Source organism: Rhinolophus ferrumequinum, chromosome 22, assembly GCF_004115265.2.
Source record: "Rhinolophus ferrumequinum isolate MPI-CBG mRhiFer1 chromosome 22, mRhiFer1_v1.p, whole genome shotgun sequence".
In the NCBI taxonomy this organism is placed as follows: domain Eukaryota; kingdom Metazoa; phylum Chordata; class Mammalia; order Chiroptera; family Rhinolophidae; genus Rhinolophus; species Rhinolophus ferrumequinum.
Window position 1 is genome coordinate 6,140,937 of NC_046305.1, and position 26,807 is coordinate 6,167,743.

Consider the following 26,807-nt stretch of genomic DNA (forward strand, 5'->3'; position numbering starts at 1 on the left):
AATCCCTAATAAAGGGATTTTTTATTACGGATAAAAATTTGGTTCATAATAAAGCACTTATACAAGTCATCTGGAATTCCTACTACTCTTCAAGAAGAATTGTAAGACTATACTTACAAGATAAGCCTACAAAGACTCATTCTTGTCCAAGGTGGATTCAAACTTAGTTGGAAATAAAAGTTCATTAAATTCGAGTGTCTCAAAAACTAAGAATTTAAATTTTAAAAAAAAGTCTCAGAATTTCCAATTTTATTCCCCCTTCACACACACACACACACACACACACACACACACACACACACACACACACATACACACTGCTTCTTTATGGTTGCCAGGACTGAAGATCACTGAGAAATTCCCGCCTACTCAATCATTCAAACTCGGAGGGTCTCTTTTCACAGGCAACATAATTATTACTTGGGAGTGAATTTTCCTTTGAGTTCAGTTTTTTATCCTATGTTCACACAAACTGTATTATTAATACAACAAAGTAATAACAGAAGATATCATTTATTTAAGTACTTGGTAACTCGCACTGGAAATTCTACAATTCTTGCACTGGAGGCTTTTCCACTGGGTAAGGTTATTCCATTTAACCCACAGAATAATAACCCACGGAGGCAAACAGTAATGTCCTCACTGCTTAGGTGAGAAAACTGAAGATAAGAACGCCTGAAATTTGGCCAAGGTCGCATGCCTAGAAAGCAGCTGACCTGTGCTTCAGAATCAAATCTAACTCCAAAAATCAAGGACCATGATCACACACTATGCTTCCCTCACAGGTTCAATTAATCTTTGTTTTAATTATTCTTGCTTCAACTGAGCACCTACTACGGCTGATCACTGAGCTAGGTTATAGGTTGATCTTGCTAGAGTTAGATCACTGCTTAAAGCTAAAATTTCCACAGATGGTTATTTTTTAAGCATGTTTAGCTCTGACCATCCTGTGAACATATCACCAAGCTGCTACTATGAGAAGGTTTGGGCTAACAACTTCTTTATAGTCCTAGGGAAGATTCTTCAAATATCAACGTCCTCATCAGTCTCCAAGTTTTGCTGGATGACTCTGCAAACTAGTTGATATTTCTGACCTTTTCTTGGCTTGTGGGCGTTCCCACCAATCAGAGACACAAAACAGGCAGATCCCCAATTAGTGCTCTGATCCCTGATTTTCGGTGATCTGCCCATATTAACTTTGCAATTAAAGTTCCAAGAATTGCATATTACCTACCTTATCAGCTTAAATTAGGTGTACCATTTGAATATTAGTCCTCTCAGTGAAAGCTTATATGGGTAAAATAATTTCAAAAACATTTTTGGATTATAAGGTAATCAAGTTCAGTAACTATATGGTTTTTATTTGAATGCATTGAGGGCACAGAAAAAAAATTCAATGTAAAACATTTTAAAGCTTACATACAAAATAATTCCTCAGTAGGTTATGTTCATTCCAAACTACGTACCATCTGCATAGCTGAGATTTCAAAACCGGCATCTCGGATAGCCATCAGAATTTTTCCCAGCATTCCTGAAAATACAGAACAAATGGGTGAAAAATCTAAGGCATTTTATGGTTTCTTAGAAATGCAAGTTTTCTACATCAAATTACTTTGCTTACACTCTATATGAAGAAATCACATATTTCTGTAAAAGACACCAAACCCCTCGTACTGAGCATTACACAGTCATTTGATTCACTTGGAAAATGCTTCAGGAATACCAGCAAGAATCCTGAAGATAAAATTCTAAGATAGTATTTGGTTTGGAAGCCCCTGAAGTCTAGTGATGCAGAGAACATGAAATTCAAACAATTAAAACTAATATTACCCAAAAAACGTAACTCCAAAGTATAATTAAAACTAATATTACAAAAACTAAAATTCCAAAGTACAATTAAAATATTACAAATGAAATGAAATTCCAAAGAAGGAGAAATATCAAACTACAACTGAAGAGGTGGATGGAGTTTCAAGAGACAATGAGACCTCAGTTGGTCCTGAAAGATGTAGACAGCTAGGATTCTATAGGGAGGAAGGTGTAAAAGGAGAGGAGGCCTAAAATCTGGGGAAGTGTGAGCATGATAACACAACAATAAGAAAAGAAAAACACAAAACTAAAGAGTAAAAGAGATTTAACCCAAATTGATGGAGGCCTTGGAGGTCAACATGAGGAATTTGGTCTTCGTCCCACAGATCAGCGGTTTATATAATGGGGTTAGAGGACTCTGCAAGTCTGGGGCTGATTTTCTGGAAAAATCTTCTAAGTTTGTTTTATTTCAAGTCAACTAAAATTCTCTCTCTCTCTCTCTCACACACACACACACACACACACACACACACACACCAATTCTGGGTCCTTTGGATGCTCACCTTGTAACCCCAATTCACCAAGCACTATTGGTGCCTGAACGTGCATTTTTATTTACTGTTACTGCAGCCACGTAGTGTTATTCTAACTGCAGCGGGCTGAGGGACGGAAAAACAAAGATGACAGATCTATTTCTCAAATGACACATTTATACCAAGCGAAGACCAGATGATATCACAGCATGCAGCAGAAACAAAGGTTTCTCAGCAGTCTGACGAGTATACAGGCCAATGTCCAACTCTGAACAGTCTGTACCATATTCATGCTGAACTTGATGTGTAGTTTTAGTAAACATCCTTTGTCACACGAGTGCTGTTAACTTCCATTTTATCCGTTTCATCGTTTTGTGTGTCATGAATTTGTAAACCATTTTAGTGAAACAGTTGTATGTGCAAAAGTTTATATTTAGTTTTATAGTTGGACATATTTACGTTGCATTATGATTAAAATAGTTTGTGTCAACACTGGGAACATTTTGCCTCCAAAAGGGAGAACATTTTGCCTCCAAAAGGAAACACTGCCAAAGAAAATGGAGAGTCACCGAAAAGGCTGAGCAAGACAATACAAGAGAAAAGTGGTGTTTTACGAAGATTACTAGTGGAAGCTTGAGGAGCGAGCTGGTCTGAGGAAAGGAATAAGGGATAGAAAGAATAACAAAGGCTCTTAAAATCATCTAGCATGCTGACTGGACTTGGATGGCGGCAGTAGAGGAAGAAGGAAACAAGAAACAGAAGACATTTCCAAACAAGCAGCAGGACTAAACTTGACACAGGGTATGAAGGTGAAGGAATAAATGTTTTGAGTCCAAGTGACTGGCTGGAAAAATGAGGCACCTTTCAGAAGAAAACAAGTAATGAAACCAAATTTAGGAAAAAGACACTGAATTATTTTGGACGTAGAAACAGAATTTTAGGGAAGAACACTGATCAGTATTTGAGGAGAGAGCATATCCAATGGCTGAAAAAAGTCATCGAGGAATGAGTGAATGAACTCCCTACACAAAATCAGGAGTTTGGGGTATGGCTGCTGCCCAATATATAGACAGAGAAATATAATGAGGGGTGCAGAAAGGTTAGAGCTGAAATGATGAGAATAGACGACTACTGTTTGACCAAAAAAGGGCGAAAGCAAAAAAGAAGTGGGAGGAATGAGTTTTCAGAAATAATCTAAAGGTTGGGGATTGAAGAATGAAAATGAATATGTAAAAGAAAATGTGCAAGAGAATAAAGAGGAAAATATTATAGTAGCATCACAATATCATGGAGGGGGAAATTCTTAAGAAAACAAGGGACAGTTAAGAATTAAAGGAGATTAAGGACCCTCGGAACTGAGATAACATAAAATTCCTAACCTCTAGCACTGGATTTTTGTTTTGCTTTGTTTTTAACTCTGGTGGTCAAAATCCACCCCTCTATCTTGTACTTGAATGATTCTTTTAGTCCTGGCATGATTTTGTAACATCGCACGTGAGCCATTTAGAAAGTATGAGTTCACTGACGAATGCAGATCTTACATTCCGTTACCCCACTCCCAAAACGTCACATTTGTTATTATCATCCCCCATTTCATCAGCATCGTCTGTGAGGATTGGGATGATCTCAGGCTCAAGGTGGTGATACAGTTTTCCAAGACCCTCATTCCAGTTTGTGTTTGTAACTTTATCTTCACGTGGATCTTTCTCTTTGGTAACAACCACTGTTGGTTGTCAATTCTTCACAATGACAGGCTTACTTAATTTTGAAGTAAACACTTGCCATGACCCAAGTCTAGTCTCAATAACCATAGTTGGTCTGCCAGTCCTTCTTTCGAGGAAACATAGTATTCCCTGAAAAAGGCTGTACAACTCAAACAATTGTCAAAAAAAAAAAAAAAAATGTTGTGCTTCATTCAGCATTAGCAAAAGTGCCTTATCTAAATACGCCTGATCTAAATATGAAAGCAGCTTGAAGCACTATGAATTAGCCAACACAAAGAGAAATCCACAATCTATATCTAATATAAATCTATAATCACATTAAACTAGCTCTGTGGAATGTACCATTTGACAGAAAAACGCTATTCACAGATAAACCGATAAAAAAAAATGTCATAGTCCAAGTAACATCGCCGTTCTGCCAAGAACAGTCAAACATGAGTCAGGGATATTGCTTTTTTTATATTCAGTTGGTTATGTGTGGAGGCAGGATAGAGAGGCATTCAAGAAACCTGTTTTATGTTGAACAGCTTGAAAAGACAAATTGTCAATAACGCATGTCCTTTACTTTGCTCTGGATAGAAAATGTTCAGGTGACTGAACAAATGATAACAGTGTAAATGAAGTATTAAAAATTTAAAGAGTAAAATTGCATGCCACGCAGCGAACAAGTTCAAAAGGGTCACACGAAGCCAACTGCTTGCTTTGTTGGGCTGGTGTTTGCATAGCCAGCTGGCTTTCCATGGTTTGTTTATAACTCCATGAATGATGTGAAAGTCTCTTAAATGATTTGAAAGTCAAATCACCTCTCCATCTCCGCTCCCCGTGTCTGTCATATCCTTATACCTTTCACTTGGATTGTTCAAAAGCCCCTTTAGAAGTGACCACCCTCTATCCAATCATCAATATCAGACGTCTATTGCTCTGTCTTTCTGAGAACGCTTGCTTCTCCTGGGATTAGGAGCCCCCACCCCAAGCCCCCTTTTAGGAAAACTGACCTCACTAGCCATCTGATTAGAAAGGGAGCTGCCATCGTCCTCCTATGTGACCCTATAACCACGGCCTCAGAGACTGGTCCGGAGGTGGGCAGCCACCCTGAGCACTCTGCTTCCTGGGCCAGAGCAATGCACCTGGGAATGGACCATAATTGGCACAAGCCAATCAGAGTCCTTCCCTGGGATGGATGGATGGATTTATTTATTTATGTAAAGAAGAATCGGGGGCGTGCATTTATGAGGCCTGCACTGCTGACAACCCTTGTCCTCCTGCTGGGAAAAGCTTATCTAAGAGCATGAAGCTGACAGTCAAGAGAAGCAAACAAGAAAGCCAGAGAGAACAGGGAGGTTGACCACGTCTCTGCTTCATGTCTTCCCTAAGCCCAGCTCAACCCCTGCCCTCCTTCCAGCAGTGGGGATAAATGAGACAGAATTAGTGTAACTGATAGAAACCCAACCTGAATGCCCTAAGAGTGTCCGCATCAAGCCACGTGATTTATACAGGAGATGATATATGGCTGCCTGAGAAAGAAAGGTTGCAGTAGGAAGGGGGGGAATGAAAAGAAATAGCACATTTTGAAAGCTGTGGTATTCTAATGCGTGCAGCTTCTGATAAAAGAAGGAGGACAGACAGCAACAAGTACCCTGGGGAATCCTCCGCATCGCCCCACGATTGAAAGCTAGCTTAGAAGATCCCCCCGCGCCTTCCGTCCATAAAGTTCATAACACGAATCCCATTTCTTGAAGTTAGTCTAAGGGTAAATAAGATATTCGCAAGGATTTATACAGGAAAATGCTGACCTCAGAATGAAACTTTTAAATCCCAAATCATAAAACAAGACAAAGTTAGATAAAAAGGATTACATTCAGACAACTATTATTCAGCCTTTGAAATTACGTTTTCAAAAATTATTTGCACAGACAAAAATTCAAAATACAGTGTTAGGTTAAAAAACATGAATATAAACTTATATATCCATATATATTACTAAAGCAACTCAATGGAGGCGAGCCTTCCTGACAAACCCAGTGACACAGCCGTACAAGGAAAAGGAGGAACCACAGTATCTGACAGGGCAGTCACTTATCAGAGCTGAGTCTAGACAGTGGAAGGGAAACACCAATTTCGGGGGAACGGCTAGTCTGCTCTCTCGTGTGCACTGTACGTGCTGGTCATTTTATCTCATGTAACCCGCACAACAGCACAAGGAGGGAAGCACTATTAGAATCCTTTTTGTAGATGTTTACCACCTGTACTCAAGGGGTAAACAGCACACCCTAGTAGCGGGCAAGTGACACAACTGAATTTTAAACCCAGCTCTGTTTGCCTCCAGAATCTGAGATTCTACACAACAAATCAGTCAAAATATTTAATTGGCTGTACGTCTCACGCAATTAAATAACTCATGTATATTGAAGGAGTTCAGAACATGATACCCCAAAATGTGGTGCTCTGGTATGCTGACGATTTTGAGTTAAAGGCACCTGAAAAACAGCAAATACGAGAAAAATACTCTGACCTTCCTTCTTTTTCTTAAAAGTAAGAGATAAAATTCCCATATGAAAGATGCCCTCCCTAAACCAGTTGGAAAACATTTTTATCATCACGGGGCGGAGAAGTTGAGACTGAGAGAATTCTAAACAAATAAGCTTTGTTAAAATAATTCTTATCTTCCTTTAGCCTCCCCACATAGTTTAGTCACTTTTCCACAATTACACAATTGCCTCTTTGTTTAACTTAATTAATATAAAAGCAAGTAGTTTTTCTCCATTTCTTTGGGTCTTCATTCCTTACGAAGGCTCCTGTGTCATGTAAAACTTGTAGTAGATAAATTCATATTTTTTCTCCTGTTGATCTGTTTTACATCAATTTAATTCTCAGGGCCTAGGCAAAAAGAACTCTAAAAGGGTAGAAGTAAAAGTTTGCTTCCCCTTGCAGTATGCAAAATAAACATTATTTATATGTGTGCAACTTATCTTTTTTGATCTTCTGGATATACACTATACACTAGAAAATCACTAACTAGAATGTCTAGCTGGTAAAGTTTGAATTGTTCAGAAGATCACCCAATTTATTGATTAATCAGAGTTTAAGGTTTCCTTCTTACCATTTTGATGCTTATCAAATTTGAAGGAAAAAAGAGGAAATAATCATTTTATCATTTATTAGTAGTTCTAGACAACTGTTTTACAGAGAAAAAATCATTTAAAGAAAAGTTAACAAAGTAGGTGGACAATATTCTTCAAAATTATGACAAAATTGGTTTTCATAATTAATCATCTAGTAGTTTCAGTTTTGTCATGTCTCTACATTAAAAAATATTTTCTATGGAAATAACTATTCCAATGTTAAGATCTTTCCTGGAGTCTTAATATTTTCCCTTGATATCATAGTATCTATACAGTAACCTGTACACCCGCTGAAAGCAATAGGTGTAGTGTCTATACCTGTACATCTGCTGAAAGCCATTCGAGAAACCAACCCTTATACCGTGGAATAACTCGAAAAACACTTTTACCATGCATGTTAAACTTACTCCTTGCAATAGTCAGGTATAAATAGATGACAACAAACCCCTACTCACAGAAATGAAAGCCCGTGAAATGAACACTCTGGTGAGCAAAGGAACTTATAAAATGAAACTTGAAAGAAGCAGCCAGGCTGTTACACAAGAAATTCACCATAACGTGGTAGATATACTCCGTAATACAGATCCTAAATAGGGGTGGTGAGGAATGAAACGGAAGGATGGGAAACATGTCAACAAAGAAATCTTGTATTTTTGGGGGGTAAGAAACTGTAAAAGTTTTAATCTTGAGATAGCCAAGTGCGTGTGAACTAACAAAATTGATAGATAAAAAGATGTTTAATAATAATAACCAATTTCAATGAATAACCAAATTGGAGAAATTTGATTTCCTTTAAAATTTAAATCTAGCAAAATGAAATTAAGAGGTATTTTGACTAAAAAATAAGGCTAGGGGGTCTTTAAAATGCAATTAGTCTCAAGCCAAATCAAAGCTAGAGATTATAACAGTTTAGATTCATTTTCAACACCAAAATACAAAAGAAATCACCAGCACTACTAAATTCAACAGAAGGAATTCAATACAAATCCTAGCAAATATTCATAGCAAATAACCTGAGGCATAAAACCCAGGTGGAAAAGCTTTCTGTTTCCTAGACAGCACTGTTACCAGGCGATACCACTTCACTGATAACCGATCACTCAGTAATTGCTAATCAGATGAAAAGGTAAAGCCACCGATCAGTTTGGCTGCAAATGTCTATGGCTTTCCTCATTCTAATACACAAAAATACTGTAGAATCGCATTAAATCAATTGCAGACGAGAGTCTGCATTCAGCAGAATTGTTAAACTGAGAACTGGTCAGGCACTTAGGTCTTAGAGGATCTCAAACTTACCCATTAGCTGATCATAAAATCTATTCTAGCAGCAAGCAGACTTGTGAAAGATAGACCTCGTTCACCCAATAGCATTTCTGATTTTCCACTCACACCACACACCCAGATCTAAAATACACCTTTTCTTCCTTACCAATATCCTAACAACCATAAATTCCGTAAATTCCTTACCAGGCAATTAAGAGTAACCAATATAGCTTTACACATGTCCCCACAACATGGTAACTCAGTATATTACAGTTCATCGTAACATAATTGAATGAGTAGAAAATTGTAAAGGCAGTGCCCTGCCCCCCCCACCCCGACCGCCTCCCCAGCACAGGACAACAGAGAAGACCCACAGTATCTCGGGTCTCCAGGAAAATGGAGTCAAGAAGCTCCTCCTTTACTGGGAGACAGGGATAGACTCCACACAGCAAAAGAAGCCGAGGACCATTAGTGTGGTTGAAATAAGAGCACAATTTTAAAACAAAGTCCCCCAAAAACAAAAACAAAGTAGGGTACTGGGCAGACAACCAGAAACTGGAAATTTTGTAATATTAGGCAAGTAGGTCATCAGAAGTCCAAAGTCAATGCCAAGTTACTACAGAAGACAAGTCAGTCACACAATGAAAAGCAAGGTGACGTTTCTACACCACAGGATCCTGCCAGCTTCTGGGTAGTGGGACATCCTTCCTCATCTTAAAAGAGGCCAGGCCCTCTTGTGGAGGGTGGAGGAAGGACAGGTCCCATTAGAAGCTGACTTCATGTTTCTAGAATTTCATGAATATAATAAGTGCTACGCATGTTGTAACTCATCAATGGACATCTGTTAGAGTCATAGACAAACAATGAAAAAGGCTGAAAAAGTAATTCAAACCCGTGGAACCATTAACTCCAACATGAACAAAATAAAGAAATCTTATCCTTTCTTAAAATTATTTCTGTTATCTCCTTTTTTAAAGACATAAAAAAAAAGGTTCTCAAAGATAGTGTTTTGTACGATTATTTTTTTAATAGGCACATTGGTTTTTGTTTATTCCAGCTATTCAAAGCCCCAGGTAAGGAGATCCACATATTGAGGGAATCTTATTTCAAGAACATTGTTTCTTCTCTTGATTGTAAGTGGCTCTATGTGATTTCCTGGCAAGACCTACGCTGCCATCCACAGACAGGCTTAAACACTGCCGTGATGCCACAACGTGGGCCACGGACTCCGTCACTCTTGCCCCTTGTCTGTTGGGGACACATACTATATGCACTGTGTAGGGGCCTCTGTTTTTGTTCTATTTCCCAGCATAGTCTTTAGTGGGGGCAGCTTTGTTGTCTAGTGGCTCCCCAAATGCGGTCCCTAAATAAGCAGCGTAGCATGGCCCAGGAACTTGCTAGAAGTGCAGAAGGACTGAATCGGATGGTCTGGAGGTAGGGCCAGGAATCCGTGTGTTTACAAGCCCTCCAGGGGATCAGGAGGCACACAGACGCTGGAGAAGTGTGACGGCGAGCGAGCCCTGTGAGGACGACAGAGCACCCCAATAACCACCCTCCCGGCCGTGAAAAAGCTGACTGTGACCTGAAAAGCCTGCGATTCTAATTTCCAGTCACACACATCGTCTTCCTTAATCCCACTGTCCCAAACCTACATAATCTTCACAAGGAAGTCACAAAGGGTTAAGTTCTGACCTTTTTTTGTCTTAAGGTCCTCCACCTTCTGTCATTTAATTTTAAGACCATTCTTCATCAGAAAACACACAAAATGGAAATAAAAGGGTGTATGGTGAGAGTAAGTTTACCTCCCACCACAGAAACTCAGTCCTTCTTCTTAGAGTCCATCATGGTTACTCATTTCTATGCATTTTTTTCTAGTTATTTTCAAAATATATGCAAATACGACATGGCCTGTTTGGTTTTCATGCCATGACAGCATAGTATATCATCTATTCTATGCCTTGTCTGATTTCTACACATTTACTGTAAAATATATAACAGACATGCTCAGCTTAATAAATAATTTTAAAGTGAGCATTTGGGGTAACTATCTCCCAGGTCAAAAAAATAAACAACAGAAGAGTGTCAGCATCCAGAAGCCCTCTGTAAGGGTCTCCCCACCAGTCTTGCCCCTCTCAGTGACTTCCTGACTTTGAAATAACCTTTTCCATGCACTTCCTTCTTCTTTACAGCCTACATATGCATTCTTGAAAAACATAGCTCACTTTGCCTATATTTGAACTTGATAATGAGTTGAGTCACATGGTATATGCCTTTATGTCTTATTTTGCTCAGCTTCACAATTGGAAAATTCATCCATGTTATTGTGTTTGGCTCCGTTTGACAGAGAAGGAAGAACATGCCACATGGCAAATCGTTAGACTCTCTGAATGATACGGGTAAGTGATTTTTACACTAAACATGTTTCTGTATTTCTAAATTTTCTGTAATGTGTATTACTTCTATTAACACAAGAAAAATCCCAATGAAAGCTGCTAGACAAATTCCTGGCTGAAACTTAGTCTTACCCACCTCTGTATCTCTTTGGTGTCTATTATTAAAAAGGAGCATTCTGATAGTTTCAATGCCTAAAAAAAACACAGTTTCTAAAGAAAACATTCAATTTTATTTCATTATATATCAAAGTAAGATGTTTTTCTTAGGATGACGACTTTTCCTAAAGAATTCAAATTGATTTTATATATATATTACCTAATTTATCCTCACGCCATACTTGTGAAGAATTTGAGGCAAGAGTTGTAAATCACATTAACTAAAAGTGATCAGATTAAATGAAAACTATTTACTACAAAGCCAAACACTGCACAACTCATATTGGAAATTTCATCTGCTGACTCAGTCTAATGCTTAGATAAGATTTGGCATAAAGTTTGCCTGCCCTCAAACCCAGGATACTCTAAAGAATAAGAAAAAACAGGGTAGATACGCTACGGCAGAAATGTGTACCAAAAATTTCAAGACTGGTTTTAAGCACACCAGCGACATCTAAGCTCCCGCCAACGTGCTCAAACTGAGACCTTTAGAGTATCCTAAGGAGACACTGCAGACCACCCCTTTGATAACGCATCTATTCTGTAATAACCACCATGAAAATAGCTCTGGAAAACAAAACTGGGAGGAGTGACCCACTCCCACTTTGCACCCACACAGACCATAGTATGACAACACAGAGATGGCAGTGGATGTAAGCTGGTAAGATAGGTGACAAATGAGCTACCCCCAAAAGAAGCAAGAACTTTGAACCACAGGCCTTCTAGAGTACGAAAGATGCGCGAATATGTATAAAAGCAGAGCACCCTTTATTAACCCACTCAAAAAGCAGTTGCAGCCATCATGTCCCTTCAGTTTTCATTAAGTGTCAACTTATCCCATATTTTAACAGGTCATTTGGAAACCCAAGCTTTTCAGAGAACTCTCGGTAAGGTACCATCTTTTCTTTAGACGCGTGCCCTATTTCTTCCGCATAAGCATCGATGATAATTATATTGTCAGAATTCCAGCACTTCCCATCTGCCATGCAACCTGAATCATCTTTTCAAGTCTCACAACATGAGATCATGCCACCTTAGCTTTTCCTGTTTAAAACGTTTCCTGGTAAAGGAACATCAGGGTCCCTGAACCCCTGGGCCCCAGTTCCCCGGGGCTCAGTCCAGGGTTGGAGGAGGAGCAGGGGCACAGCCGAGGCAGAAGAGACTCCTGTCTCCATCCTGTCACTGTGCAGTTACACAGGCCCTTCTGCGGGAGAGGGGCTCGTGGGATACACAGACACCAGTAGCAGGGGTTCCTCCCCGGCCAGGCATGGGAACACATCTCTGCTACAAACTCTTTGCGGTATGTTTTCCACAAGCCTCGATCGTGCCTAGCTATGCTCAGCGTTAGTTACCATACGTTCTAAAACTACATGAGCCTCTAATAGACACATGTGTGAAAACTAGGCAAGGGGAGTGGTACGTGGCCATTCAAGTTCTATACATAAAAGCCTGCATTGATCCTGTTCCTCCCGGAAATCTCTGTGCACACCTGGAACCTAACAGGTCAACAGACCGACATCTCAAAGGCATATGTGTTGAGTCTCTTCACTAACACTATTCCCTGGATAGTGAGTGCTGAATCCTAAAGAATAAAAAAGTAAAACAAAAAGTGGGGGGGAAAAGTGAAAAGGATGGGAAGGGAAGTTTCCAATGTATTTTCAAATGAAACAATCCTTCTTCCAAGAAATATGAGCCCCCAAGTACTGTACACACAGACTGTCCCACAGGTCTTACTACAGGTTTTAGTGACTTAGGTACACATGCTACAGACGCATAAGAAAATATGACTTGAAGATTTCATTATATAAGTTTCTGTCTTAAACGCTTATCAAAACATAAACTTAAAAGTAAATATTTTTCAAAATACAAAAAACTGAATGAGTATGAAAGAAATCTAAACAATTAAGCCTGGATGTGATATTTGTTCAGTTTGTAGCATTTATACTTCTGAAGTTATGAAAGATGAAATCTGACTCTTGAGACACCTATCTTAGAAATCATGCAAGTGACTCCAGGTGGATCACAGAAGAATCGCCAAGTGAGCTCAAGTAAATCCACAGAATTGTGAGAACCAATGAGACATTTTTAAGCAACTAAGTTTTTTTGTTTTGTTTTGTTTCTTTTTTGCCGGGGGGGGGGGGGGGTTTTAAAGCAATGGATCACCGAAACATAGCCGATTCAGGGTTTAAAAAAAAAGTGGACCATGTGATGTAATATCTACAACTACTATTAACAATAGTATCATTTTCTTGAACACTTACAATGCAAACTGTCCTAAGCACATGCACTAATTTATTTAATGAAGCAGTTTCCGTCACCTTCATTTTGCAGATGAAATAAATGAGGCTTCAGCGAGGCCAAGAAATCTTCCCAAGGTCACACACAGTTAGCAAGTGTCAAGCCATAGAAGCATAACAGTCATCCCAAACATTACATCCTACAATCATTCTTGCCAGGTCCAGCAGGATTTTCATTGAGCTCTTTGTCGTTCCTTTATCTAGATTCTTGTTTCCTCGAAGTCAGACAGAGGAGCATAGATCTTTGGCTTATACTACCCATCTCCAGGCTCTGAAGAGAGCCTAGGTTCCTGAGGGACACCTCACACACAGTTGCTAGGTGCTAGTGCCCTGGCTGCCTAGCAACAGATGTTTCTTTATTCCAGTCAGGTGTGAAGAGAAAGCCCTGACTTCCAAAGATAGACGACAAGAGTGACTGTTCATTCTTTGTCATTGATAGCGACTCTCTATCGGAAAAGCACACAATGAAGCCTGGGACACTCCCAGCAATCCTCCTTCCACACAGTCACATATCCAACAAGCAAAACTATGGACTCATCCTCTAACTGTCTCCAAGGAGACACCAGGCAGGACCAAGTTGATACGGGAAGACGGACTCCTTGACTGAGAGCCTGAGGCACTATAATAAAGCAGCAGATCTGTACACCTAGCATATGTGCACTTTATGCTGTGCAAATTATACATCAATAAACGTGATTTAAAAAAAAAGAGTTAAAAAAAAAGGAGAATTAGCATTCTGACACCAACAACTCAAAAGATGGAAGAAGATTTCAGTTGAAACCATTCTCAAGTCTGCTTTAGGAAAAATCTGGAGAGAGTGAACAAGTTTAAATTTTATTAATAAAATACACAGTTAGGTACACATACTAAAATGTAGGTAGAACCAATTGAAAATATACACTGTATGGCTGAGGTCATTAAACTTTTTCTATAAAGTGTCAGATAGTTAATATTTTAGGCTTTGCAATGCATACTGTGTCTGTCACAACTACTCAATCCTGCTACTGGAGCATAAAAGCAGCCATAGAACATACATACATGACCAGCATGGCCGTGTTCCAATAAAACTTTATTTACAAAACCAAAGCAGCTGGCGTGATTTGGCCCAAGGGCCACAGTTTGCTGACCCCTGATCTAGGGCTTTTATACCAGCAGATAAGTAAAGGAGAAAGTGGGCAATAATGAAGACTTTACCCAACAGAAGGCTGGGGTGGGATGAAGGGGGGGGCAGGGGAAAGGAATGAAAAATCTTTAGCAAGATAAAGAAATGAATCCAAGTAGATCAGCAATCACAATAAATTGCAATAAGTTAAATTCAACTATTCTAAGGTAGGACTATTAGATTGGGTTGAAAAAATAAAAATTTTTAAAAATAGAATGAAACAAAATTCAACCACAGTGACTATAAGATACACATTAGAAGCAAAAGGCTAAAAAACAAATTGGAAAAAAGGTATACTACCCTTTAAGATAAACAACAAGAACCAATAGGAATAAAGATTACATAATGAGTAAAAAGATAATAATCATGCATAACAATGAAGCCTCAGAATATAGGAAGCAAAACCAGTCCAAATTAAAAGGAGAAATTGACAAATTCATAATAATAATAGGTAATTTTAACATGGAAGAATTTAACAAAGCTATTTTCAGAAGCTGATAAACTAAGCAGACAAAATTAAAGGAAAAAAACAGTAAGACTTTAAATTAGAACAAAAGGTTTGAATTAATAGTTATTTATATATAAAGAGAGAACAATGCAACAAATATCCTCCTTTTCAGGCACACATTTGGAAAGAAAGTTTTTTAATGAACCATTCAGTAAGTAACAAAGGACATCAACAAATTTCAGAGAAACAGTTGTCATAGAGACCACATTCTCTGACAATGTTCAGACACTAAGGAGTCTCCTGAGTAACACACAGACTATATATATATATATAAAAAAAAAAAAGAAAGAAAAAGAAAGAAAAATTACAATGAGGGACACAAAATATTTAGAAAAATATGACAATGAAACAAATACTGTCCCTGCTTTCAGAGTTGGTAATCTGATGGAGGAGACAGCCAGTGATCCTTGGTCAGAAATTAATATGGAATACAGATTACAGATTGTAGCTGTGCATATGAATTACATAATACGCAATGGCAAACTGTGCTGAGTTTATTCAGGAAAAGCAGAGGGTCCCAAGAGAACATGTCACTTGGGAACCTGGTATCTTCTGAGGGTATTAAGTTAGCATTCCCTGAAGAAAGGGCAGAGATTTCTCTCAGTCCTACCTGAAACTGAAGTATTTTTTCACCCAGTTAAGATGTTCAAAGGTATTCAAGTCGCCCTTCATCCCACTTATTACATAACCTTCTACCAGGAATGGTTTTCCACAAGCAAGCAGCTGACCTCAGTGCAAATAATCCCACTGGGGAAGCATTCAGGGTATTACCTAGCCCTTCTCGTTCTGAGGTTCCACAACTGTAAAATGGGGTTAATAAAGGGCTGGGGATTTACAGGGTCTGTGTGGTAACGCACGTAGAGGCCGACTGGTATAACATGACAGAAGACACTTTGTACAAATTCCAACTCCACCACCTCTGGGCTGTGGGACTTTGGACAACAGTATTAACATCTCACTGCCTAGGTTCCCTCCTCCGAGACATGGGTTTCAAACAATACCAACCCTCAAAGCTTTGAGAATTAAGTAATTCATGTAAACTACTCAGCACTCCATAAATACGAACTGCAGTTAGTAATAAAACTGTGTCTGTTGTTCTGTTCTTAAGGAAAGTCCTTTCTAACAATCTCATTAACAGAATTTGAGACCTTCTTCCCTCTGCCCTCAGTCAAGTCCTTACAACTGATAATCCTAGAGACTCCCATTTTCCTCTGAAGGATATTAGATGTTGGAACACATTAGCAAAGAAAATTTCACTATTTCTAAATGAAATTTCTTTTAATAGCCTCACACACAACTACTTGTTTCGGACCATTAAATGTAATTCTACCCGAAGGCTGGAGTTCTTTTGTAGGAATGAGCAGAACTCTTGAGATTCCTCATAAATCAATAAAGCACTAATGTCCTTTAAAGTTCCCATAACTTACAAATTCACTAGATATTTTCACTGCCTATAAATTGTGTTTCAGAAATGCACACGAAGCTCTCTGTGTGTTCAAAGTCAGGGTCTTACATGTATGTAGTTCGTTGTACTTGATGTATCTGTTATAAATTCCCTTCCTATTTACTATCTCAGATAGAATACAAAACAATCACAAAACAGCTCCAAAACTGGGAGATTCTAAGCAAAATTGGGCCCGCTCCAAGAAGGTTTATTGAAATTGAGTTCCATTTACTATGTTTAAATCCAACCTCTTTACTACGAAAAAGCTGGGAACATAATCAATTCGATCAGTCCCATTTGGGGCAGGGTGGGGGTGGGACTACTCAGACAATCCCCTTTTCACAATATTCCTTCAACTTGGCAAACGACTCACGTCTCAAACAACTGTGTACTTAAAAGACTTGGTTAAGACCCTTGCCTCATTGTTCCCTTTCATCTTAAACTCCTACCTCATGCACTTTGCCCAGTTTCAACCAGATCACTGCATTGATGGGCCCTCCTGCAATCTCTCAGGGTCTACCCAAAACTCTACAATACCTGCCCGTGACCTTTCCTTCGCAAAGTCTACAGAGACTCCATCAGGATGTGCTCGTCAATGAGCAATAAACTGGGTTTTTCTTGATCTACAGGCTAAAATGGCCTTTGCGGGGGAGGTCGGCAGTCAACCAAAGGGAAAGACCCTATTTCTTTTCAGCTGCTTTCTTAGCAACGCTTTTTTTAATCTCTTCTTTTCTCATACCCACACTAGACCACATGTGAAATTAAATACACCAGGAAATGGGATCATTATAGGAAAAGATAAACATGAGCCAGCAAATGAAAGGGGGCCGAGTGGATCTAACAATAAATTCAATATGAGACTTCAAACTATATTTCATTGTAGCCACTGTTTAACTCTAAGCTGAAGCGGCTTAATTTACACATTTCAAATTGGTCTTAAAGCGTCCCTACAATCGAGGTTTAGAAATAAAAAGGAAAAAGCCTTGAAATGCCAAACTTTACTTTGCCATCTGATTAAATTTTATAAAAATTTATTTTACTTTAATTCTAATTTTATGTATTAAATACGAATATACGAAATGTAATTAATCTTTAAAAAATAACTGACTAGAAATTATTTCAACCTGTGTAAATATAGTCATTTTGACATCACCTTTCATGTATATAATCATTTTTAGTAGATTGGTCCTATTTATCTATGCAATTATTAAAATATATAAGTAGTATTTATTCTAATTCCATTTTATCTTTTTTTCACGCATTACATTTTTCCTTAGGAAAAAACTAAGTCACATGAAGATCAAACTGAATACATTAAGATGCCAAAGAGAAGCTTTTTATAAGGTTGAGGTCTTTAAACGGGAACTTGTCCCATCACATTAAAGTGTGTGTGTGTGTGTGTGTGTGTGTGCGCGTGTGTGTGACAGGTAGATAGATGTGTATATATGGATATATACTGAAAGTCTGCAAGGTTTTTGTATTCACTTTTCTTCATCTATTTTAGTCTGTTGTATATATTTTTGTCAGTTATCCCAAATCCTTTTGGAAATCAGATGGGGTAAAATTTTTAAAATCATCCTGTATATATGTATATATATACATATACTCTATAACTATATATATATACACATACACACACATGTATATGTATATATATGTATGTATTAGTCAAAAAACTTTGTTTCAGACACTGAGAACTGAAGGCAGTTTCTCCACCCTTCTCAGAAAGGACAGACTGCAGATACGGTAAACCTTGTTGAAATCGTACATTCGGAATGCTACTTAAATGAACTGAGTCATGGGTCTACGGTCGGGAAGAGGAGAGGCAGATTACAAGTCAAGGACTCAAGACCTGTGACAGGATGAACACGGCCGTGGTCAGCAACCCAAGGACCACCTTTTAAAAACGCACAGACAGGAAGATAAAGATGAATACCGAGTTAGATTTTTCCCTCCCTTTTTTGCCCCCTGTATTCATATGCTTTCAAAGAACAAAATAGATGAAATATTAAAATTAAACTGCAATTTCTACATAGAAAATACATCGAGAAAATAGACATTGACAAAACAAGCTCCTATGAACAAAATGCACAGGGCGCGCTGTATTCAGCACGGCACTCACCGTCACCGACCACATGGGGCTTAACAATGCAACAGGTACAGTTGGTAAATTTAGCAGTGTTTGCCGGCCCACAAACTCCACTCGAAGGGAAAAATAACTCCACCTCCTAAAATCAGAAGAGAAATGACTTTAGCGTAAATAATCGCTTATCTTGAGCTCCTGAGATATTTATGTAGAGGGAAAGAACTATACATTTACTTTTCAAGTTTCATAATAAAAATTCTTTGCTTTAAATTTTCTAAAAATGATTGAACCGATTAAAACTAATGAACTGAACCCTGTTTAAAGTCTTATAATCAAAAGAACACATAAGGAAGTATTAACGAAAGGAATGAAAATATGTATCACTCTGTCCCATGATACAAACTGAGAATGTCTTAACGTATTTTGAATATTGGAAGTAATCAATATAAGGTTCTTATTTTTCCCAAAGCATGAGCTCATGAGACACAGTCCAGTTTTAAACTTATTAAAATGCGTAAAATAAAATTAAAAACTAAGAAATCTTCATAGGAACAGAGATTAGGATTCAAGAATCACAAGTACAGTTAGTTAAAACTACATTTTATAGTCCTAGTAGAAAATCAAATCAATGAACCATGTTTTATAGCTAGAGTCAGGCTACATTGTTTATACATGGTTCATTAAAAGACAGCCAACAATTTGAGTTAGTCACAAAGATGGTCACTCTAACCAGTTCTTTCAGTTATTTATGACGGATGCTTTCTTATCTCTAATGCCACCATAAACCCACAAACCTATGCAAGTTAATTCCTTTCTTCAAATTTATAATTTGCCAAACAACCACAACTTTGGAGGAGTACAGGGTACTGATTGGGGACATCAGAGTGAAAACATCCAAAACAGAACTCCTGATTTTCATTGTCTCCCACAAACCCGCTCACTCCCACCCTGTTTTCCCCAACCTTCCAAATGCACAGCCCCCACCCCTCAAAAAAATAAAAATAAAATAAACTTAGAGTGAACCTTGATTTCTCTCCTTCTCTTACCCACCCATCTAGTCTATCAGGAAATCCTTCAAAATATACCCAGAATCCAACCACAGACAATCCAACCACCTCCCCGTCTGTCACCCTGGTCCATGCCACCACCAAATGTCCCCTTGACATCTGCGCTAACCTCCTGATGGATCTCCCCTTTGAACTTTTCCTGAAACACACCTACCCCTACCGCGCCGGACCTATTTACACAGCAGTGAGAATGAAACGTAAAAACAGAGTGTGTCACTCTGCACACCCTCCAATGGCCCTCCAATGGCCTCCTACCTCACTTGGAATGAATTTCAAAGGCCTAGATGTCCTACAAGGGCCACGTGATCTGGCCCCCGGCACCCCTCTGAACTAATGTCCTATTTCTGTGGAACACATTTCTGCCCCGGCCTCCATGACTCACTGTTCCCTGAACACAGCAGATATGGTCCCACCTGAGAATCTGCATGTCTTATTCCTTTTCTGCCCTGGACACCCTTTCCCCAGATATCTGCATGGTTTTCTCCCTTACTTCCTTCTCATCTCTGCTCAAGCCAAGGATTGGGAGAACTTCCTGAGTAGCCTGTGCTTTCACAGCATTCTGCACCCCCGTTTGACACTCAGTCCTCCCTCACGCTGTCCTTTTTCTATCCCCTTCCCTTGCTTTATCGTCTTCAGAGCACTTACTGCCTGACATGTTACATGTCCAGTTATTATCTGACACTCCCCCTCCCGCCATCAGAAGAGATGTAAGTTCCGCGGGCTCCAGCACTTCCCTTGTTCACTAGCACCTTCTCAGTACTTGGGGATAATGAAAATTCAAACACTTGTAAACTCTGCGTGTGCTAAATAAGATACTATCTCTCCACATTGTACAAATGAGGAAAATGACACTCAGAAAGCTTGAGGAACAAGCCCTTCCAAGTCAGCAAGTAGCAAAGCCAGGATTCAAGTCCAGGTCAGGCCGGCTCCAAAGGCCTGACCTGTTTCTATCATTGGTCTTCCAAAAGTAAAACGGATGCTCAAAGGTTCTGCCTCTGGTTTAACTAATTTTCCAGACACTCATTTACGTATGCAAGGAAGCTGTTACTTGAACGTATCGTCTCAGTGAAAATAATTCTGCTTCATCCCCTTGCTTTCTCCTTCTCCCGGTACGGGGTGTCACACCTGTCCAACCTATGAACCCAAGCTAACATTTGCAAGAGCACGTTCACTAGGTCGTTGCTATGGCAACTAATTCAGAGACTTCACCCAACAATGGAAAGTCCCACACAAAACAAGTGTTCACATTCATTCGTGATTTGAGCTGCTCAAACGTTTTCCATAAAGCTTTTCTTCTTTCGAGAGCCCTTCCTATTACTCTTAGCTTTTCATATGTCCCTACCTTGCCCAGCAGGGAAGGATCAAGATAGGAAACTCTCAAAGATAAAATTCAGACTCAATTTGATAAGCTTTAAGCATGTAGCTTTTTCACTATATTTTATTTAACAAATTGTGAAGCATATAGTTCACAATTTGTCATAAATTTCACCCTGCTAAGATCCTATGGCAACCTCACTAAAACATTTGACTAGTCTACAATGACATAGTTATCATAATAAAAGTATTACCAAGTGGTTGCCAGCGAAAAGTTTCTCCAAACCTTTTACACAGTAATTTTAAATAAATACCATTTCTGTAAATGCCCCAGATTAAAACATTTTAAAAATATAGAACTTTCTCTCTACAGACTCTCCCAATATCAAACAAGAAATATGTTATCAGAAAGTCAGGCAAAATATTAAGAAATGAATTATGAAATCACATGATCAATGCACCCTTATTTACAAATATGAAGAAAAAAACTAACGAAGTGTCCAAAAGTAAGAGACTATTTAAATAAACTGTGTTATATCCTTGCTAGAGAATATTCTGCAGCCATTAAAATGTACTCTTTTGACAGTAATCTAGTAACGCATAAAATGTTATAATATTAAGTGGAAAAAAGAATCAAATTAAATTAAAACCATGTCAAATGGTGTTTACTATGTAAATTACATAAATGATCAAGGGAATGATCTGGAAGGCCGTATGCCATCAACAAGTAACCTGTAAACACTACCAGCAAGGTTACGGACGACAAATTTTCTTTTCTCTGGTTTCCGAGAGCTTTGGAGGAACCCTTCGTTATCTCTCTCTCTCATACTCTATACTCAATCTGGAAAGAAATCTTGATCATGTGAATTTCAACCATTAAAATGTATTTTAAAATATACTTATGTATTACCCTCATGACTGCCACTCTGGTCCAGCCATTATCTCTCTGGATTACTGCCACAGCCTCTTCTTACTGGGCTCCCGTGGCTACTCATGCCCTCTACAGTCTATTCTCAATGCAGCAGCCAGAGTGATTTTTTTTTTCCAGTTATTAGTTTTAGGTGTACAAAACAACGTAATAGTTAGACATTTATAACCCTGGCAAAGTGATAGCAAGTCAAGCACGTCGTCCTCTGTTCAAAGCCCTGCATGCAGCGGCTTTCCATTTCCTCAGAGAAAAGGCCAACCATCCGGCACTACCTTGGTCTACAAGACCAACTGATCACCTCATCAGTCCCCCGCCCCGTCCCCCCACCCCATCTAGCCACACTGCCCTGTTTGCTATTAATTGAGTAGGCCAGGCAGAAATATGCTATCCTGGGAATAGCAAGATGGCCAGTGTACCTGGGACACAGTGAGGGAGAGATGGGTGGGAGCTAACGTTGGAGGGGGCGGGGGGAGGTGCAATCAAGTGGAGCTTTGGAGGCTATTTTACAAGAGACAAAAATTCAGCACAGGGTTTTCAATAGCTGAACTGGTGATTCAGTTTGTTTTAAAAGATCACTGGGCACTGTGGACTTTTCGTGGGCAAGGTAAACTGTTCATACATTGAGTGGAAGAGGAGAAGAGGAAAGAAGAATTAGGAGGCTTCTGCAGAAGTCCCGACAAAATATAACTATGATTTAGATCACAGTGATCAGATGCAAGGTCTAATTTGAAAGGCGAGCTGAAAGAATTGATTGATAGAACTAAGAAAAAGAAAAGATGACTTATTATGAAACTGTCTAATATTATTTCATTGTAAACATGACCAGACTAAGAACCATCTGAAATTAGCTGAGAAACTTACCATGCTGCTAAGAATAAACTTGCATTTTGTTAATTCAACGTCAGTCTAAACCCAGTGGAATACCTTATTTATATGGATGTAAGACAAAGAATAATTGTAGGGGAACTTTTCCCACAAACACTAGCTATATGGAGGAAAAGAAAAGGATATTAAGCTTGAAAATAGAGTGTTAGGTCTGAGTTAAAGAACGAAGACCCATACATCAAACAATGCCTTCTTTTTGAATATTCACTGCCCATAAACTGGTAGTCATACATAAATTCAAACACTGATAAGCCTCTGTAATTTCAGTCTTTGGAATAAGAAACAGGATGACAAGTATTTTAATTGGAGAAAACTTATCCTGGTCAGGTTACCAGTTTACCAAGGAGATGTATCTTGGAAACACTGTTTAATCCTAGGCAGAAGGTCAAAGGTTTTCTCAACAACTAGATCAGCTGCATAAATCCACCCTAAGTCGGCAGTGACAGAAATGCTTTACTTTGACATCAAACGTTTCACAAACCCCAAACAGAATGAAAATATGCCTAAAATGCCTTACTCTGGCAGCACAAGCGAAAGAGTCAGGGCCATGAGCTGCATTTCTTAAGCCATCGGTTCCAAAGAGGGCTCTGATGCTTCCAGGAGTTTCTGTGCGTGCCATCCCAGAGTTGGCAGGTCCTAGAAGTCTCTTCCATTCACATATGGCATCATCTCTTAAAATCTCCAGGGCAATAATGGGACCACTTGTAATAAACTGGATCAACTCACTATGAAACAGGTAAAACACTGATTTGCTTCATTTTTCTGTCAACGCAGGTATCTCTCTTAACAATAAAGATATATTACAAGTTGAGTATTTCAACACACTCACGGATATTATGATCTCAGAATGACTGGATATAGTGAATTTTACATGGCAAGATAAAATTTTCATAAATTGAGTGCCTTGCTGTGGCCCAAGTCACTACAAATCACTACTGCTGTCAAATCAATTACCGTCAGCAGAAAAATCACTGTTCTATTGAATTAAGACTATTTCATGACTTAAAATGCATACATCTGAGCTATGCTTTTCCTGTTGCTCTGAAAGGTACAGAAGAATCTTTATTTTCATATGGTTTATCATTACAGTCAAATAAAATTTCATAATAGAGAAAGTGATGAGAGTGATGTCTTAACACACTTGTTATAAGAATTTATTTTTGTGTAAAAACTATTAGAATTCAAAGAACGACAAGCAACTGTCGATTAGTAAGCATTAAGTTGGTCTAGTGATAAAAAGACAGAAAAACACAATTCTTAGGAAAACATTCTCTGCAGTTGCAAGATATTATGGTCCTTGTGACAGATTCTCCTCATGTAACAAAATTTTTAATTGTAAAATTATAACTCTTATAGGTGTATATGTTTTCCAGGATATCCTCCAGTATATACCACTAGCCCCAAATTCAGCACCTACTTAAAAAAGGGCTTCGACTGATGGTCAACATAAAAATCTGTTGCTTCTTTCCTATAAAAGAATTAAAATGAAAATAGTTAAGAATTATATAAAATAATTATTTTAGCTTAATAAAATAAACATGAAATCCTCTATTTATTTGATCTGGATGTGAATTGATCAATGATTTTTCACCAAATAGTCTGCTCAAATACCTCCACTTCCCTTCACATTTTTGCTTATGCCCTTTCTATTACCAACTGCAGGGAGAAAAAAAAAATAGGTAAGGGGAAGAAACTCACAAAAATGAAAGGAATACTGCAGCCTAAAATGAGGTAAAACTGAATGCCTGAAAAACTTGTGTGGGGAGTATTTTAGAAGAGTTAGCAGCAAGACTACTAAAATGATCGATTCTACTTTCAACACAATTAAACTACTAAAAGAGAAAAAAAAAATCATAATCTTTTATATCAATAAAAATAAAAATCTTAACAAACTACTAAAACTGTTTCGTTGTTTATTTCTAACATGTCTCTGGCCTCATAGTTACAGCCAGCAAAAATTTAAAAGTGAAACCAAGATGAGAGTGCATGAATTTTCCCATCATTCTTATCGAATTCTCCTTTTAAATGTTTAGATGGAAAGAGATGTTAACGAGTCCACGACCACCTAGAGAAGCTTTTTGTTGTTGATTTGTTAGGTCTTGCTGTGCTCTCACAAAGAAATGCACCGTTCTCTCACAAAGACATACCCATTTATTCTTTCATGAAAGCTTTACAGTACCTACCCTGACTAAAACATTGATCCAAGAACTAGAAATATGAAGTCAGGTGAAACTTGGCTGCTATCTTTACAATACGGTGGTGATGGAGGAACTGACGACTGAGCAAATAAGTTTAGAAAAGACAGAAGTAGTGGGACATGCTCCCCCATGGGCCCCTGGCACTCCTAACGTGTCTTACTGGGGAGTGCCAAGAATGGAAAGCCCTGGCAGCTCTTGATCCCAGGCATTTCTTCCGGTGATGTTTACAGCAAGCAACTTCGGGGGATGAGATCATGTCTGTCTTCAGTACAAAGAGCAGGCCTGTTTACCGCTTGCTAATGAAACCGTGGGTAACCCAAGTCCAATGCTCCTGTCTTTCTAGAAAATGTGTAAACTGGGAGATCTTGCTTCCACAGGGGAAAAATTCAAATTAAACGTATGTGATTGTTGGGGTTAAATTGAGGGTGTTTTGTTAAGGCTTCTAGGGATCAGACTTATCAAAGCTGCATCAGATATCTACCTACTGCTATCCATGGTCCCTGCACTCACAAACAACACAAAAAAGCAACTGACTCTTGCAAGGAACAGCAATGAGAAGACTTACCTGACTGAAAACAAACAAATAAAAAACTAGTGGGCTCACAGAGGAACCCCGTTCTACCTAACAGCTACATTGATGCCCCTACCTGTAGGGAAATCTTACTTTCACTAAACAACATCGAAAACACCTGGTCAGACAGAATGGATTGCTTTTCAGAGTAGTAAACAAGGGTATTCACCAGCTATGTATACTAGGAGGAGCTATATATAAACATTCCCAAATGTATCACCTTTGGAAATCACAACAGCACTCCCTTGTCAAATAGAAATAAACACTCAGACCCATCTATCATTTTTATACAGTGCTATACTTGAATATTAAGAAGAGATGACAATTATCACGCATCGGTGTTATAAAAGCAGATGGGGTTTGCTGGAGACAACAAACAGGTAATGAAGCATGACCACTCCTTGCTTCGAGCTCAATCATTATTCATGCATCTGATTTCCTGTCATCTTACAGTTTCCATTCTCAGTAAGATTACTGTTCTATGCTCTGCCATTCGGTGGGAGATTTTTAAATTTTAAACAATGACATGAAGATAAACGCTGATTTTTAACGAAAGGAAACCAGACATTGCATAACTGAAAATTATCAACAACTCACCTTGAAAGCATCATCATTTTGAGTTTGGTTATAGTAAATCCAGCTTTATTTATTATTTCAATTATTTCTCCAGCTTTTGATATTGCATCTGGTTTAATCAGGGCTAACGTTCTGTGAAGGAATACAGAGTAACTTTGAAAATAAAAATAGATCAGCAGTTTTTACTTTTTATTCTCAATGTACTTTCCTTAACAATCATCCCAGATCATCAAACACCAAAATGATATATAAAGAGAAGTATATTAAAGGTCTCTTAAAAACTTCCCAATCTAAGTCAACTATTTTTTTCCAAGTAAATCAAAATTAGGTACCTAGTCTAAAAATAATAATAAAAGCTTAAGGGGGAAAAAACATTAAAATTGTTGTTTTAATATGCCCAAATCAGAAAACACAGGTGCTTAAAATTCCTATTTCTTAGATACATTTTATAAAAGAGTACAAATCTCTAAAAAGTTACATTAAATATATTATGAGCTTGATTTTCAGTCTCTCAGACTTTCACATATGAACGCTATACAGTCAGTTCAGCATCGATTTGGAAATAAGTATAAATTCTGTTAATACTTTCCTGTCGTTCATATTCATAGCACGAATGATGCACCAAGAACCAAACGTCTTCTTACCTGATGACGTATGTGGAAAGCAAACACCACAATAACTTTTAAAATCATCCTCTCCTCTGAGGATTCATCAGAGCAATGCACCCTCCCTCTCTGAAGCCACAGAAGACGGTTTTGGAGATGGAGAACC

At 38.4% G+C, this 26,807-nt stretch overlaps 1 protein-coding gene across 1 annotated transcript in view; it reads right to left on the reverse strand.

Moving 5' to 3' along the window:
* The window catches only part of NME7 (NME/NM23 family member 7), a 115,527-nt gene that overhangs the window by 58,015 nt on the left and 30,705 nt on the right, over positions 1-26,807 (reverse strand). The window contains exons 4-8 of the mRNA XM_033093498.1: positions 26,058-26,168; positions 24,109-24,159; positions 23,209-23,416; positions 18,534-18,639; positions 1,467-1,531 (exon numbers count right to left, since the gene is read on the reverse strand). Of these exons, the coding sequence (XP_032949389.1) occupies positions 1,467-1,531; positions 18,534-18,639; positions 23,209-23,416; positions 24,109-24,159; positions 26,058-26,168 (541 nt within the window). The remainder of the gene's footprint in view (positions 1-1,466; positions 1,532-18,533; positions 18,640-23,208; positions 23,417-24,108; positions 24,160-26,057; positions 26,169-26,807) is intronic.